We start from the raw sequence: 18,370 nt of genomic DNA, 5'->3' as shown, positions 1-18,370 counted from the left end.
TCACCTTAGGTTTGGAGGGAAGAATCATATGTGGCTTAAAGCCACCTCAGCATTTCTTGCTCTTCCTGCCAGTATTTCTGAGACCTCCAGACCAGCATACTTGTGCTGGCCCTTGGGGGCTGTCCTGGCAGCTAGGAATTAAAATACAGTGTGTTTGTACCTTGGCTTTGCACCTATGGCTGAGACCAGGGGTCAGCTTGTTGCAACCAACAGCTACTGGAGAGGTGAGCACTATGACGGAAGGAATATTTCTGATTTATTATCTTGAGGTTGTTCCACATGGCTAAATGCAGAGCTCAAGAGCACAGTTTTGTAGTGAGTTTTAAGTTTTGAGACCAACCTGTGGACACATTTTTAGTTAAGGGCTACCCTATACCTAGTGGTCTGTGATAGGGTGGTGGTGGTCTGCACAGAGCCAGCTGATCACAGGGTACTGGCTTGCTTCCTAGTTTTTCAGCTGCCAAACTATATTAAAACAAGCTAAAAATACATTAAATATTTTCCTTTCCTAATATTACCTTACCACGTAAGCAATAGCTGGACTTGCCACTAGGATGTTATCTGATAACCGATGGGAGGGGAGGCATGCGAGCCCGACCGAATAGGGAGTGAGACAGAGGAGAGAGGCTGCTTCAGCAACTGTGACCAGGAGGAGAGGCTGTTATGTTTCTATTTAGGTGGGTGATGAAAACGTTTCTGAATCCCTGCTTTAACCCATCTATGACCGCACACCCCACCACAAGGGCTCAACACAAGCCCCTGAGCTTGTGCAAAACCTCTCTTGCCCCATGCTGTGCTGTTTAAGAAGAGCTGGGGAGTCTAACACGGCCAACAGGAGAGTGCTCTGTTCTCCTCTGGTGCTGTGCCATCAGAAAAATGATTCAGCAAGTGACCTGGGCTCTGGAGTGTTGCATGGGGAACTGGGGTGGCAGACTGATGGCCAGGAGAGATTCGTGCACTGGATCCTCTTCTGATTCTGTCCCAGTGATGAGGGGGGCATCAGCCCTGGCAGCCACTGTTGCTCCCCTCCCTCTGGAGGAGACCACACTATCCCCAGACGGATTGAAGGTCTACAGGGAAGTTTTGGGGTGATATCAAGCTCAAGTGTGAGAGATTGGAGAATCTGCTACATAGGGCATGCATTTGGTTTTGATTGCTTAACCTCAGAGGTGTCACATTTGAACACAGTTTTGGATCGTCGTATGTAGTGCATGTAAAAAAAGTACTAAATTGGCCTGATACTTCTATTCCCAGTGATCACTGTGTTTTTAACTAGAAATAGCTGCAATGAAGTGAATGGGGAAGTCCTATCCCTGCAAGAAAAAATATAGTAACACAGCCTGAAACTAGAGATGAAAGGTCTACTTAACGAACGAGAGCTGTAAAGGGCAGAAGCTATGAAAAGACACAGCATGAACAAGGGGAAAATACTTGGCCTACTCGATAATTCCTCCCGGACTCATACTAACAGAAAGCCTCTCCAGCAAGGCCCCAGAGTTTTCAAAGAAAGGCAGTGAGGGGGAGGCACATTTCTGGTCTCCTAAAACCTCCAGGCAATATACAACCCTTCCCCTCGGGTTTCCACACAAATGGCAGACGTTAACTGTAAATGGAGAACAATGTGTTCAACATGCTGGAGCATTTCCTCAGTGTCTCCATGCTTTCTTCACTCATGTCATGCACTTGGGCTGGTTCGCCTAACCACGTGCTCCTTCCTGCTCCTCCTTCTAACTCCTAGGACTCTAGTTCTATGGTGAAGACATCAGGGAAATGAAGTGGCTCCATTGCACCTCATAAGGCATGGCCCATCCACCGTTTCCATCCATCCCCTCTGCTCTGTATCCTTTCACAGCAGTCAAGAGCTCAACAAAGTATGTGACATCCCCATCCCAGCTGCTGGACACGCAACAGAACACGTTTATGCTCTTACACCCTCTTCTGCTCTTCCTACAGCTCTTTGCATGCCCTTGTACACTGACCTTGCTGTTTCTGCATGGTAGTGAAGTCTTCAAAGGTGAGAGTACGCACGGGTGGCCTCCAGAAGGCATAGGTCTCCATAATGGCCTCCAGCCCCGTCCTGTGCAATGAAAATAAAACAAAGAGAGAAGAAGAATGTCAGTCATCTGGCAAGGATATCGGAACCGGGGAAAGAGGGCTCCGACCTCACTTGAAAGGCTGCCAGCGGCCACTGAAAGGTCACCTTGGCATCTGTGAATTCCTCAAGCAAGCCTTCCCGCACAGGTGCTGGCAGCCAGAGTAAACTGAAATTTCCCCAGCCCAGCATTTCAAAAGCTCCTAACAGTCTCTCAGTGCCGCCTTCTTTTTCAACAAGGATCCCAAATTTTCTGTCTGCTTTGCGGGGGACACATGGCCTTCAGCTCCTCCAGGCATGCTTTATCATAGATCAAGCTTCCACATTTTGTGGATGCAAACTGTGATGCTAATGAGGGAGGTCCAGGATTCAGCCTACAAAATCAGGGAGATTGTGTGAATTGCCTTTCCCTGCCACTTCATAGCTCCGGACACTGTTCTGAAGTGTCATGGGAAGATATCCTAAAGGGATCTCCTTGGTTTTGGGCTTCAACTAAGAAATGCATAAGAGGCTTTTTATAGAAGATCAGTGGCATCTCTGCTTTGGGTCCCTAACTCACCACAAAGACAATATCAAAAAGAAAAAGCCAAAAACCAAGTGAGAACTTTTCCTCTTGAAGGGCTAGGGTCTCAGATTTGTTCTTACTTTCACCATAGAATGCTAGCTCTGCTGAAAGTCTCTAACTCCACAGGCTCAGTGCATTATCAGGAGAAGACCTCATGTTCTTGACAAGACAACACCCTGGAGTTTCTTTCCGGAAAAGGCCCTCCTCTGTGGAAACCATGCATTGCTTTATTTCCCATTCCTTGCCGTCCTCTGCCTCTTTTCCAGCAGTAGGTTATAGTCCTTGCACTGTCTGAACGCAACTCTCACCAAATGCGAGAACATATCCCCTTTCAGTGCAAAAGGCTCTAACATCCCCAGAGCCTCTCGTCAGATGTTGAGTTGATACTGGAGCTGCCTTTTGCTTCTGAAAATGTCTTTCTGCACGTGCCTCCACTCACTCAGTTAACTTTCCAAAGTCGCCCCGGAAGCTCAGATGCTTTAAATACATTGCAGTTGGCAAACCAAACTCTGTATTTGAAGAGGAGGTTTAGAAGAGAGGTTGTTGCATGGTGTTTATTAGCTGCTAAGCTGTTAGAAGTAGAAACAGAAGACATCTCTGCATAGCATTCTCACACTAGCACTGAGCACATTACAACAAAACTATTTGGTTAATACAGTGGCCTCTGCCAACTCAAGTTGCTCAGGGACAACAAGGCAGCTCAGAATGTGAACCCATGTACTAAGATGGGCTCTTCAAAAGTAGCTCTTCAGCTACCAGTACCACACCGAGAATTTCCTCTACTCTATTCCTCTTTGTCTATATGTGACAAAGCCACACACTTTCGGACTCCATCTGCTTCTCAACACACACAGTTAGGAAAAGAATGGTGCCTTTTTGCACCCTCATGAAACGATCCCCAGCCCAAACACTGAGAGAGGACTTTCTGGTACAATACGTTCAGGGGGTATAAAATGCACTGAGCAAGTTGCAATGCAACAAGACCTGCTGTTGAAAGGACATGCCTTGATGATTAAAACCAAGTAATACATCCAGAAACGCAGATTGAAAGTTCCAGCTGTGTTAATCTAGCTGCTCTGCCTCTGCCACAAGGATTGTGTGGGGAAATAAGGAGGCCAGCTCACTGAAACCGATATTCACATGGTCTGGCTCAGTCATGAGATCCCCGTGCACAGAATCCCACTCTGCATTAGCATCTGACTTCTACTTCTGCCCTCTTGCCTCCCTTCTAGTAAAATCCAGCCCCTAACACAAGGTGGCTCAGAGAAACAGTAAAGGCAGGTTAAAGCTATTACCCCTGCCTCTGCCTTAGAGCCTGCATCATCCTCAGCTCAGCTTGGCTCACAGTTCAAAGTTTCTAGCTCTCCGTCTACCACTTTCCCCTTTATCAATACAGTTCTCACAACTACCATACGATTTGTATGTCTAAAAGAAAAGGAAAAAAGAGAATAGTCAGGAGATAATAAAAAGAAGAAACAAAAGAGTAAAATGGGAGTAGTATACTGCTTTCAAGGGTTGGACTCCACTGTGCCTGTGAGCCCACAGAGGGTAAGTGGCAGCACTGAGTGTACCAGAGCAGCTTGCAAAGCTCATCTATTCCTGCCTGTATGCCAGGGAAAGGAGGGGTGCCACCAGGGACGCACCTCCTACTGCTCCAGGGGAGCAGGTCTGGAACAGCCCCTTCGCTGTGGACATGACTCCTGTCACCTGCCCTCTTCCACACCACAACTGCAGGCAGCAACACTGTGGCTTCACCAGATTCACAGATTGCTCTGTAATGCTGAGGGTAGCACTGCAGCCACAGGTACCTGAAGAAGAGATGCAAAGCTCCACAGCTGGCTTAAAGCTACCTTTCATCTTCCTGCCCCAAATGAGAGTCTTTCACTCCCCCAGAGACATGCACATGTTGAACACGCATTGCAAAACACCTTATGTGGGTGACAGAGCTTGAAGCTATGTCCAGTTCTCCTATGTACAAATTTAGGTCCCTTTATAGTAGACGACTCTTTTTTCCCATTGATGTGTTTGGTTTTTAGTTTTTCCTTTGTGTAGAACAATAGTTGTGAGTGTTTTTGAAACAGTATATAAGCAGAACATATCCTTAGTGAACTTTCACATCCTTCCATGCATCAGACAAGATCCATGAGACAGCAGCCTCATGCGCTAACCTGATAGGTACCTACCACCCTGTGTACCTACCACCCTGCACTCTTGCAGAAAAAGAACATGCAGCCATGCAAGAAACAGCTTTGGTGAGAAGGCACACCACCTTTGTGTGATTTTACAGCTGATTTTACAACTCTATCCTGAGCCTTTCATTATAATTTTTTCTTCCATCTGTGATGTGTTCTTATTTTTGAAAGAAAATATTGAAGTGAGGAGGTGGGAATCAATAAACTCCATTGCTGTCAACTGTAAAAACCCTCTCTCCCATAGTTTATGACATTGATGTGGTACCAAGATATCCAGAGCCACATCACAGACCTCCACAACAGGACAAAAAGTAGCACTCTTCTAGTCAGCAGAAATACTGGGGTGCTATTCTGTGTGTGTTCTGGTCTCTAACAGGGAAAACTGTTAAGGGTCGAGCCCAAACCGGGACAAAAACAAACCCCATCTGGTCAATGAAGAAACATTTCGGGACAGCAATAAATGCTAACCAAAAGAAAAAAAAAATTGTTTTCAACATTTCTGAAATCTCAGAAACTTCTTTTGGGCTTTGGTGAGGCATGCTGGTACCAAGTCTGCTAAACATTAGCCATGTGGCATCCACTTTCTCTTCCAAAGATCTGCACTGATAAATTGACTTCAAACTGTCTATCAGGCCATAAACCCTCCCCCCTCACACCATCTTTATGAAGGAAGTAAAAAAAGTATCAGAAGAGGACTCACTGCCAGCCTTATTTTAATAAGGTCAGTCCTTTAAAAGGTATCCAAAATTTGGCCTCTCTTTTTCATTCATTCTTTTATTTTTAGTGCTATAAAATTTTAATAATAGGCAATAAATGAAACAGTTCCATTGTCTGAAAAATGAAAAAAGATGTACGAGCTATCTGTGCACCTCTATAATCCATCCCATATGGCTGACCTTGCCATTCCCACTGCACAGAGGATTCAGGTCATTGTTTCATTGTTCACTGGGGAAGCCGAACTACTGGCTCCAAGCACCCTCCTGGAATTCTACCCTAGACAAAAGCTCAATGAGCATTGCCAGCACAAACAACTTGTTCACCTCGGCTGCCCACATCTGAAAGAAAAGTGATGTTGCTTGCCTTTAGCTTAGGATTTGATTCTTCCATCACCCTTCTGGCTTCCTCTTGCATAAGGAGCTCCCACAAATGAACTTTACTCAGTCGCTAAAAATATGTTCTGTGGCATTAAACCTGCGCCCTCACTACCCAAACATTTGGCTAGCTGAGCTCCATATGTCAAAAACTGATTCTCAGTCTCTCAAAGTTCAGGAAAGCAACCAAGTAGTATCTGCCTTGTATGTCCATTCTGTAGGTATCCTTTCACCACCAGGACGGGTTTCTCGTTTCACTTTTACAGATGCTTCACGTGCTTTTGCAGATAAAGGAAAGAGGGACCAAAAATCATGAGGAGAGAATCTCTAATAAGAGGGACCTGGGACTCAGCCTGCTAACACAGGCTAACTCCCTAATCCACCAAGACTGATGGTTAACTTGCTGAACACCATTTCTTAACATGGAGCGCGTCAAGAGAGCAATACAAGACCCAGCTGCTGAGCTGTTTGCATCTTTTCCTCTGAAATACCTCACTGCTCCTTCTCCCTGTGCAAAGACTGAGGCAGTCAGCTGTGAAGGGAAACAACCACACAAACAACTGAAGGAGCTCCAAAAAGGGATCCATGAAAAGATTGCTCCCCCAGAGAGGTACAGGCAGTTACATCATGATGGATTGTCCCCCATGTCCCATGTCCCCACAGCAGCAGGTTTTTAGCAGTCTCACATACGAATGAAGGGAGACCACGGTCATAAAGAACCATACGGGAAGGATTTGAACTGATGGAATTGAAAGACTGAAAAGGGAAACTAGTTATAAAAACAACAGTCAACTCCGTAATTTCTGCAGCAAGCAACAATAGTGAGACAATATCAGAATAAGAAATAAGTGAAGGAAAAACATCCATCTCCATTTCATGGGAAAGCTCTACACGAAGCAGAAAGGAAGTGCCCTAGGGAAACACCCTAGGGAACAAGTGGTCAAAGAGTTCACCATCTCCTGCCGTGCTTCGTTTTTTCCAGTGGGGTATTTTTCTTCATAATTTGTGAAGCCATAACCATGGCTCTGATTCAACATCCCAATGTCACTGGGATATGAGCAGCCTCAGACATTCTGTGGCCCCTGCCACACCTTTCTTTCTTTTAAGACCTTACACAGAAAACTTCTTAGACATATACTACACTAGCCTGCCTCAGAAATGGCCCCTGTTTCAAATTACCCTATTTCTTTTTCACAGGAGACCTACATTTCCAGTGTGACCTTATCCAGCTGTACCCTGATGCACCGTAGACGACCAAAGTCGTTGCAGGGATGTGGGAAGCTACAGAGCAAGACAATCATCACCCTAGTTGATCAGTGATCCTGACGAGTTTAGAAAGTCACGAGGGGAAGAGGAGCCGATCGGCACAGCTAAGTCCTACTTGGAGAGTCCTTTCTGCACACAGCCTGGACCTTAATGCTTTTCTCCCTCCTATGTGTACATCTACGTACATGCCCTCTTTAAAGGGATCAGCTGACTGTTAGAGTGTCCTCCACTAGCTGACAACAGCAGTGCAACCTTAGCCAGACCACTGCTTGGGAGGCAGGCGCCTGACTGCTATATATGCTTGCAAATACCTTTGCCTGTTTTTTTCTTCCTAAAGCCTCAGGCTGCTCTCTTTGATGTGTAATACCTTAAAGATTTTAATTCCTCTTTACATCAGCAGAGAGCCTTACTGAGCCCTTCCCACAGCTGCAGCCTTGTAGCAATTTCCTGCCCTTTCTTAAATCAATGAGCTACAAAGATCAGTAGTTCCCAACATTTTCAGGAAACTATCCAAATTCGCTGAGCTAGGACCTTATTAATGCCTTCCATGCTAATCTAGCCCACCATGTACCTGGAACTGCATCAATCCCTGTTCGAAGCCCAGCTTCCATTTAGCTCTGTCTCTGCACACAGAGAAGACCTTGTACTCGGGGCACGTACTACTTCCCTCATGCAGGAGAGGAGAGCAGAGTAAAAGTCACATATGACTCAAGCACCAGAACTAATGCTCATAGTGAGAATTAAATACAGGTGCTAACATTTTTCTACATAGCTACATTAGGATGAGAAGAGAGGAGCTGAGCTAGGAAGCCACCAGGTCAGTAAGATGGCTTCTTCGTGGTCATGGAGGTCGTAGCATTTGTGCAGTGATGGGAAACACAGGGCATTTGCCCATTCACTGAATGCTTCCCGTACCAAGCCATGGTGGGGGTCCCGGTGAACACACGCGGGAGGAGCGTGCAAGTAAAAACTGAATTACAGTGCCCGTGGGGACGACAAATGAGGGCTATGCACACAACTTTCACTCTGGTCTGCACACTCAAAGCCTTGCTTTACAACCCTAGGGTTCTTGTAACGTGGTCATATATGCCTAATTCTATAATTAATTTAATGTTTAAAGCCTTTGTCACGCTGATTTAAAGGATACCCACATCATTTAGGCCTGAAATAATGAGATCTGCTGCACACTCTTCTGGAATCATGAATGGCAGAAAAAGTTTTAACTTTTTGTTTGGACTTTTTTTATATATATACTTCTGTATTACAAAAGTTAGTTTTTATTAAAGTTCATGTTCTACTGCTGTGGTGTTAAAAAATAACATATCCTAAATAATGTTTAAGTAGAACACTTTAATTTTTCATAAATATCCTGACAAAATTAAGTGATACAGTCAAAGTGAAACATTTGACATCACTGGAGAAAAAATGGAATTATTTGAAACCAGAACATTTTTTCACTTTTATCCTGCAAACCTATCAGAAACTCATTTTTTCTTCTAATGTAAAGCAAGTATTCATGCTCCAAGTTTTGGAATTTCCTGTGAAAATTAAAATTAAAAGATACCCTTCAGCCAGTTCTACATATAATAAAGAAAAAGCAAATGTCTAGGTCCTCCTACAACTTTCGTTATTTTGCAGAGTTATCCTGTATCCTATTTGTCTGTTTTATGATCTGCAATCCTCCATCTTTCTATCGCTGTTCTTCATTCTAGTATTTTTTTTTTCTAAGAAACTCTATGCAGTCTCTATATTTTAATTTATTTTAACTTTTATTTATTTGGCTATCGTGGCACCATATCAGTAACATGGTAAACCTAGACAGTTTACTTGTAAGTTATCTGACATGTTAAAGAATATTTTCATTGTGTTTCTCAACAACAAATAGAAAAGTTCAGAGGAGCATGAAAATAACAGAAATGAGTGTAAGTTAATTAATTATCCAGCTGGGAAAAAAAAACCAACAGCAAAACATATATACAGAAGAGAACAGCCTTGAAAGCAGTGGTAACAGCAGGAGTACTGAGGTAGCAGTGAACAGGAAATTAAACATACGACAGCAGAAGAACAGTCACAGAAAAAATGCTGTCAAGTAGGAAAGCGATAAGCTGTCTTTATAGATAGGTTGACTAAAAAATATCTAAAACCCTCTGTCAGGGTTTGGGACTGCAGGATACAGGCGGAGGTAGGAACAGCGCTGGAGGGGAGGAGACTTCTGAAAACAGGGTCAGTCTAGCTGGCTAACCTGGCAAGTGGTTTCTGAGGAAGCCATCATTATACACCGGGTCTGTTTAGGCAAAGTAAAACAGGCCGCCTAACTCCTCCGAGAACTGGTCTACACCAGACTTCTCTAAAAATTAATTAGAATCACAAAACACCTTCCTCAGCCTTAGACTCTTGCCATGCACACTCATCAGGGGAAGGAGAGACATCAGTGAGGCAATACAAAGAAGCTCCTCTTACCTGTTTCTCCCAGAATCTCTGAAACCTTTAGCAAAGGGGTTTCTGTCAATTTTTAATCTGGTGATCTACAAAAGAAGAAAAAGATAATTAGTTGATCTCTCCAAATTGTTTTTCTTGCAGCAAATGCAAATTACCGATGGTTACCACTCTTGCCCGAATCACCTGTTTGATGATCTTTCATACTTATTCCCCCAGACTTCTATTAAAGTTGCCCTTTCATTATCCATTAACAAATTATCCGCTTCACAAATGAAAGGTGCCAGAGCCAGAAACCTGGCAGCATGGGAAAACCAGGCACTGGGGCTAAGAAGCTGCTCCCAAAGGAGAAGCACCTGTTGGACAGAGGTTCTAAACCCCAGAAGCTCTATTCCTCATCAACAGCTATGTGGTTTGGGAAGCAGGCATATTGCTTAGGTTTGGCCGGTATCTAGATTATCCCAGCCTCAGTACTCTGGATATCGAGCAGCCTAGATGGGCCATGGACCTTAGATGAATGCTGAGGAGAAAAGGCCAAGCAAAGCACAAGCTACAGCCTCCGAAGACGGCAGCTGGCCAGCCAGTCATGTGCACAAGGTGCTGCTGTTCTGGTCAGCATGTGGGTGTCCCTACAAGGGTTTTCTGGTCTAGAAGCCATGAGGTTTTTTCCTTTTTTGCTTCCTTTAAAAACAAACAAGCTGACAGTCAGACTGAATGCTTTTGGGAAGTCTTTCTTCCTGCTTTATTTTTAAGTGTAAATTCCACGTTGGCAAGTATGGAAAATAATATTGGGAATTTGACCTTGCAGCCTGTGGTATCATACTCCCTGCCAGCTATTCCCCAGCTTGTGCAGCCCAGGAGCTTCCCTCTGCCAGCCTTACCTCATCCTGGAGGCCTTGTCTCTGGAGCAAAAAGAGAGCAAGATCTCCAGATCCTACCAAATTTGAGGTGTTTTTGCTGAAACTGCTCAAAAGGAACTAGTTTCATACAGACTGATCTGAAGTGGATTTGCAGGTGTTTTGCTTCTGTCAGAACCAAGCCCTTCCTCTGGATATTAACCTCAGATCTGGAATGCAGCTCCTATTTTTGCAGAAGCTTAATTTGTGAACTTAATTTCCGCTAGCCTAACTTTGCAGCTGTCCTGGGACTTGTGTGTACAGAGACAGATATGTTCTATGGAGGATGGAATTACAGCAGAGGGAATCCCTGTGGTGGATTTGCTAACATTTTACAATTGTTTCCAGAGACACTTCTCCCAGTAAGGCAAAGTCTTAGAGCCACTGGAGGGCATGCAGGCAGATTCAGGGAGTTTAAATTTATTTTTAATGACAAGATTTCTCCAACCCATCAGAATCAGCGTTACTTGTATTATAAAATCCACCCCTCAGTTTTGAGGGGGGCTGCAAAATGGCCAAATGTTTGGAATTCAGAGAGACAGGAAGAAATTTTAGTGCTGCTTTACAATGAGCTGGCTTACAGATCCAGTCCCTGACAGAGATCGCTCCCTTGTCTGTGTAATTATGTCTTACAGGTCTGGTCATTAGGAAGGAACAACAGGCTCCTTTCCTGTCATTTCTTCTCTATCCTCTTTCCATGTCTGGTCTGCAGTTAAAAGTTTGGGGAGTACATGCGTTTGGGCAAAGGCGGTAGGAAATGTCAAATGCTGCAATGACTGCAAACCCACCATTGTGTTGCAATATTTATTTCTGCTGAAATAGTTGATCCATTTTGGATCCCAATTAAGTCAATTTGAGGGGACCAGATGAAGTTAGGAGTGAGTATCCAGAATCGGTCACAGGAGCAAGGTAAGCATGTGTGCTCTCTTTTATATGTTGCAAAATAAAGACTGTATAGCAATTTACTATATTGTTACAATTGGTACAAATTAGCTAAATATTACAATCTGCCCTGAGCTGACTTGACATGGGTCTGTCTCCTAGTCCAAGAATACTAAATATAATGACGTCATGAAGTCATTCTCCTGAAGCACAGATGTTTTCATGGAAAAAATACTTACTTCACCATTTCTGGTTCAAGACTCACTGATGGCAGAAAATTGTATAACCTATTTCCCTAACAGGCTTGATAACAGATCATTTTTCTTCCCAGCCACTTTGTACCCTCATTCTAGCTTATCATAGTACCTTGTGTTCTCTAAGTGGACACACTGTTAACACAGCAAAAAGTTTCACCAACTGAGATTCTTTTTCACACAGCTGAGAAAAAGTTTAACTTACAGGGCCCTTGTAATGCCATTTCAACCCCCACCCCAGTAAGGAGGACAATGGCAGGAAAGGGAAATGGGATGCGCACAGTAGTTCTCACCTGGGCCCAAAGCATGACAGAAGTGGTATGAAGGTTAATGGGAATCCCTGAGACAGAGGTAGGTGGTAGATGAGCAAATGCATGAGGAGACTACAAAGGGAATGGGTGGATATAAGGAGCTCTCAATGAGTTCAGTGAACATGACTGAAGAAGCAATGAAGCAGGTCACCTCCTCAAAGACTAGGACACTGTCTTTCACTGGCCACTGAAGGAGAAAGGAGATTAAAAGTATGTAATCCACAGTCAGACCTTTCCAAATCTCCTTTCTTTGCTGGTGTCGCAAATGCTTACATTCTCAAACGGTCACATTTTCCTAGCAAATTATTTCCTCTTAAAAACATCATATCTTTGGGGGAAATAGGGGTAGACACGGAATTCTGTAATCAAACACTAGTGTGCACTGAGATTACGTTTCTTAGTGCCATGAAGTCTAGTTTAAGAGAAAAGGCAGATCAGTAACGAAACTCAGACAGGATTCCACTGTGGCAACAACTTTTCCTTATGACATCTGAAGTCACTCTCCACTGTGCAAGTTCTGGATAAAACATTAATTATACAAGAGAATTTCACTTCATATGCGATACATGGACTACTCCTACTTACGTCCAAAGGCTTCTTTTTATCAGCACTGACATTGATGATACTGCACTTCTCTAAAACTTTTTCCTTCACTGTTAAAAACCCTCAGCTGTGTTTTCTCTGAGAGATAACAGATCTGGACTAGTTGTACTGCCTTTAAACTACAGTGGGGACAGGACACTGCAGTATGTACCACGAGGCTGCAAGGAAATGTGAAGACTGCAGACACCTTATCTGCAAGATGGTTTTCTGGCTAGATGCTTCACGACTACACACTATACCATAGCAAGCATTTTCTTTTGGTGCAGGAAAAAAAAAACCCATGGGCCTGTAAATTGTACAATTTCTTGAGATATATATTTTTAGAGGAGTTAATGTCTTAAACATGAAGAGCACGCTGATATTTTTATGAACACCCAACACAAAAGGAGCCTGAAGGCATGCAGCTTTACCTGTTGATTTTGGTAGGCTGTCACTGTGGTGAAGACAGTCTCAGGGAAGTTGAAGGTTTTCACCCCATCTCCTGAAGGAACTGGCTTTGTAGGAGAAAGATCACTGCTGAAATCCTTGCGGATAACATGAACACGGGGCTGGTACTTATGCATTGAATGCAAGATTATCTGAAGAGAAAACAAAAGAAGGAAAAGGATTTTTTTCCCCCAGATATTCTACTACATCCAGATGTTCAAGGCAGTCACGGCTAATATAAAGAAAATCACCATTTCCTTACAAATACGTATGAGATGAGGTTTGTGCTATGTGTAGAGAGAAAGGGACTTTAATGCTTGATAGGATCAGACAACATTTTGAAGAAAAGCACTGAAGTAGGGAAAAAACTCCCTAACTCTAGAGAGGGCTAGACACGTGTGCCCAGCAGGACACAGAAGCATCGAAGAAGCAGCAGCAGCAGAACTGGGGTTAGCTTCTAACTTACATGGCCTTGATCATCAAGCTCGTTGTTGGTCAGCTTGAGCTTGTCAAAGCTGACCACCTGCCTCATCCAGGTGTCTCCGGAAGCCAGCGAGTCCGGGTGGATGTAAACCCTCGGGGGGACTGGGGAGTCAGCATTGCCAGCCACCATCCACTTGGAGCTGTGATACACATACCTGAAAGAGGAAGGGGAGGTGGGTAAGAGAAGCTGTTGCTCACTCACTGCAAGATTTCCAGGGCTACCTTGCCATACACACCCCAAGCTCTCATTTGCAGTTGGGGGAGAACATGCTTTATTGCAATCTCCTACCTTCTAAATGAAAGCCAGATTACTCCTGAGCCACTTGTTCAGACTTGATTCCTTATTAAAACCACCTTTGCAGTTATTTTCCCTGTAAAACTCTGCCACATGTGCCTTCTCAACTCCTTAACCCTCTCTAAGCCAGAGTAAAAGGCTAGAGAATATGGGTAAGCAAAGCACTCACTGAAAATACTAATAAATGCCCTGTCATTTCTGGAAATCTGCACTGGCTGTCATGCCAAGCTGTGAAAAATACTTGTGTCTTCACCCAGAAAGGGCAAGATCTAATGGATACCTCTAGAACAATTGATAAAACAGAATTTCTCATCTGAAATGTTGCAAAATAGGGAATTCCACGTAGTATTGCAAATGTCAGGATCAGAGGAAAAAATAATTTTTGTGTTCCTGGTCTTTTGTCACCTTTTGCCTTCCTGACCTAGCCATCCCCTCTATTCACAAATTCCTCTACCGCAGCTTTGCCTAAACCCCTTTCTTTCTGCACCACGTCTCCTTCAGCCCAGTGCATTTCACAAACTGTTCTACTACAACTCCGAGTTCTGCCCTGTGCTGCCCCTCGCTGGGGCTCTACTCAGCAGTACTAAGCTATTTCAGTCCTTACCTACAAAGTGACTGATTTCCTGTATTTTCAAAAGAAAAGTAAATAAATATATGAGTCTGTTCCTTTCATTGCCAGTTTTCTCTATGTGGCTGCACAAGCTAACAAGGACAGAAACAAGGTGCAAGACAATATATTCATTTTTTACAGTAATGCTGTGAGAACCACACTCAGTGAAAGGGGAAAGACATCTGAGTACCAGACACTACCTTGATGCTTCCAGAAAAAGCATTTTCCTTAGAAACACTTTGCACAATTTGAGACCAAAAATGTAATTCAAAAATGCATCTGTGCTTGAAGTGGAGGATCAGACCTTGAAATGTGATGCAGTCAAGTCTATTTGGGGAAAAGTCTTGCTCTCAAGGGTCTTTTAATGAGTAAAGAGAAGTCACCTCTGTCTGAATAGTTTTCTGGGATGCAGGGGAACATGAGTTTTCCGGAGTACTTTTTAGGATCAGAAGCCCATTAGTATCAGAGAAATCTCTTCTTCCTGTCTTTCAGCTCAGTGGTGGAGATTCATCAGAGGGTTACTCAATGGCTCCACACCATAGGCCATGGCCCGTTTTCCAGTGGCCACTGTGCTGGATAGAGAGTGCTTTTAAAGCAAAAATCACCCAATTCTCTTCAGGCCAGACCTGAGATGCTCGTCCTAGTTCAGCTGCTACTTGCCCGTTCCTTTCTTGCTGCAGTTCTAGAGGCTCCGGTCTTCCCATTGTTAACTCCAGTTACCAGTTCCTTCAGACAGTCCTTGGACAACTGTGAAATGCATGCTAGAAATCCCCCCCACCATTAGAAACTGCTACTTGAAAAGAGCGAGATTTCAATACAGAAGTGCAAGAGAGTGTATTAAATCTCTGGGTTTGCATCTCACTATTTCGGTCAAATCAGCTGTGTTGGTGTCAATCGACGTGGTCTCCTCCCGCGTAAATTTGCAATGGTGTGCAATGTCATGTGTCCTTCCTAGGCTGTCATTGACAGCAAGTTATCACAAAGTTCCTACCTCTGTGCCTGAAAAACTTACCTGTATCTCTTGTTATCCACAGGCACAATGTCCATGGCAATATAGTATTGCTGGTGGGGATCCAAGCCTGTAATTTTCACTCTCATGGCTGGAAACATTCTCCTAGGAAAAGAAGAGTAGGGAAAAAAAAGGGGAGGGGGGGGAATGGTGAATAAGGAAGCTGAAGGGGCTCCTTAGACCTCTCTCTGACACCAGGAGCATGCTACTTTACACAGCCCAGTTCTTGGCTGACTCATCTGGGCTTGCTGTGAGTAGCAAAGACACTGGTTTTAATCTTCTTTTCCCACTTAGGAAAAGGGGTAGCACAATAACAACCTGTGGGTAAAAATAAAACACTCCCAGTCGAGCGCTCTATCTGTTCCCAGCTCCTAGCAGACACTTGTACTATGCTTCCACACAAATTGTCCTCTAGGCATTTCGAGGATGGGCAGTGAACCTTCTTCCTGCTCTTTTTGCCAGTGGCCATCAGCCTATAATTATTCTCTCATATTCCATTAACACAGGATCACTTTAGTTCTCTTTTGTGAGTAAACCACATTTCAGTATAGAGTTTGATAGTATTGGAGTAACATTTAAAGCAAATCCATCATCCTGAAAGAACCGCTCACTCTTATGTTTATAATTATTTAAGAAAAAACGCCCCTCAAATTAACCTGCTTGTTATTCATATATTTCATATTTAACAGAAACATTGGCCTTATTATTACGGTTTCCTTGAAGACATGGTAGTATTTTGTGCAATCTTTTTAATAAGTGTCCTCTTTTCTACGTCATATGACCCAGATCTGTCTTAAGCATTTTCTCCTGATTGGCAAGTCATTAAACTCTACACCAGCAAGAATCAATTCCCAGACTTTCTTTTGTTGTCTGAGCACAAGTCTAGCTCTGCTGTACACTAGTCAATGTTCTAGAGGTGTTGTAGCTTGGCAGTTATTTCAAAAGAGAACAGCTTAGAACAATTTTAATATGTCAGTATTAGTGTGGCTATGACATAATTTCCCGTTAAAAAATTTTCTGGTTGCCAGTAGCATTCTACACTTCCCTCAAACAGCATGCTGAGTGAATTGTTTACGCCATATTATTTTTGCAACTAATGTGGAATTTTAACACCTTCATAAACTCTGAGGAGCAGAGCTGTGTGAAGTGCAACAGGAAATGAGCAGCAGAGCAGAGCACTGTAAGAAATCGTGTGTTGTTTCACTGACACTGAACTCTACTTCAGTGACTTCTCAGCTCTTATCTGAGAAAACCTTGAGCTGAGGTCCTAGAGGATGATGTTACTCGATTGCATGACTTCGCCCAGAAGATACAGAGCTTTAGTAGGAGAAACTCTGAAAGCACAAAATTACATTCTGCTTCTCTGATAAGTAGACATTATGGAACAAGGGTAGCTTGGATGGAAGGAGGATATTAAAGGGGAATTTAAAATCACAGTGCCAAAATCATGGGAGAGTGTACAAAATATGTTTGTCCACTTTTTCTAGGGAAATCCCTAGAAACCATTGTGACGCTTTCTATTTAGTGAGGAGCAGTGAAACGTCAGAGAAGATTTAGATCTCCTCCCAACATTTCTGTTTCTCAAAGTATTTCCGGTGGACACAGCCTGGAGGAGGAAGAAAACAGGAAAGTTTATGTCAGCATTCTCTAAATATGTCTCTGAAACTTTGCGCTGAAGGGATGAAACCATAAGAAGCTATTTTACTCTATCCCATCAAGGCCACATATATCCACTCGCAGAAGAGGGTGGGAAGGAGGAGGCTGGTGCTCAGCCTTCACCTACCCACAGCCCTTCCATTTCAGGGCTTTACTGAGAAGTAAAGTTCTGACCTATTAGTAACTGCATCTGCCTTGGAAAAGGTCATCTATCATGAGGAGCAGGGAGAACACCACTCCACAGCTGCTGGAGCACAGCTAACACGAGTTATGAAAGACATAGAAAATGTCAGAAAAATTGTCTGCGGAAACACCTCAAGGAGAAAACAGATTTGTGCAACTGATGGTGTGAGTTTTCTTGCTGAATGATTTTTCGGGAAAAAAGGGAATAATGGATTAGTCTTCAATGGCTTCAAGGCATTACCTTGTTTCTACTACAATAGCTCATTAAATCTGCCAAGTCAAATGGGTGGCAGGATGTGACATTATACAGTCCAGCTCTCCTTAATTGAAGAGAGGTGGCTTGGGAACAGCTTAAGAGGTAGGTCATGTTTCAGAGGGTTGATGAGAAACCCAGGATTAAATCTGAGCCTCTTTGGGTCTAAGTCTGCACACTATATTGGGAAAATTGAATGCTCTCTGTCCCAAGAAGCTCTCTCCAAATCTGCAGCCCAGTGTAAAGTTGCAGTATAGCCTGTGGGGTTGTTTGCTTATGAAATACCTTGTAAAAGATTACCACAGACCACTCAACAGGCTTAGAGGCTAATCTCTAAAATGACTAGAGAGAGCTCAGCTGATCCCACTGCTTTCTCTAAGGTTTAAGTGTACTGTTGAAGTTTTGTAAATTATTACTGTTTTTCTTTTTCTGAGGGTGAAAAAGTAACTCAGGTTTCTTTGCCGTAAGGATGTGGCCTGGAACTGTCACAGCAGGTCTCCAGCACCCCTGCTGCATGGAAAGGGGAAAATGGAAAAGGTGGGGACAAATGGTGCACCTTAGAGATGTACTCAGGTGTAATCCTGCTTAAGTCCCTGTGCCCTGTGTTTCCTCTGTGCTGACTCTTGGCCCCTCCAGATGCACCAGCCCTATAGAAAACAGGAGACTCAAAGGTGTGGAAGGAATTCAGGCCGTTTGAATATGGCTGTATTAATGGACAGGCAAGAACCTTTCATCTAGAAAGGTATCAGCTAGCTTTACAGTTAACAGCTACAGACACAAAGGCCGTCTGTTTTCATAGGGAACGCGTGATGGTATCTGATATATTTTAGGAGAAGGTTTTATATCAGCAGCAGTTTGGGGTGGTCA

The 18,370-nt window shown here is 43.6% G+C and overlaps 1 protein-coding gene across 1 annotated transcript in view; it reads right to left on the bottom strand.

The window, feature by feature from the left end:
- Window positions 1-18,370, bottom strand: part of TBX15 (T-box 15) — a 38,942-nt gene that overhangs the window by 13,598 nt on the left and 6,974 nt on the right. Inside the window, exons 2-6 of the mRNA XM_010146359.1 lie at window positions 15,415-15,516; window positions 13,481-13,652; window positions 12,999-13,166; window positions 9,667-9,731; window positions 1,980-2,077 (exon numbers count right to left, since the gene is read on the bottom strand). Coding sequence (XP_010144661.1) covers window positions 1,980-2,077; window positions 9,667-9,731; window positions 12,999-13,166; window positions 13,481-13,652; window positions 15,415-15,516 — 605 coding nt within the window. The remainder of the gene's footprint in view (window positions 1-1,979; window positions 2,078-9,666; window positions 9,732-12,998; window positions 13,167-13,480; window positions 13,653-15,414; window positions 15,517-18,370) is intronic.

Source organism: Buceros rhinoceros, unplaced genomic scaffold, assembly GCF_000710305.1.
Source record: "Buceros rhinoceros silvestris isolate BGI_N320 unplaced genomic scaffold, ASM71030v1 scaffold202, whole genome shotgun sequence".
Lineage (NCBI taxonomy): Eukaryota > Metazoa > Chordata > Aves > Bucerotiformes > Bucerotidae > Buceros > Buceros rhinoceros.
Note: the sequence above shows the minus strand (reverse complement) of the source record. Positions and strands in the feature narration are given on the sequence as shown.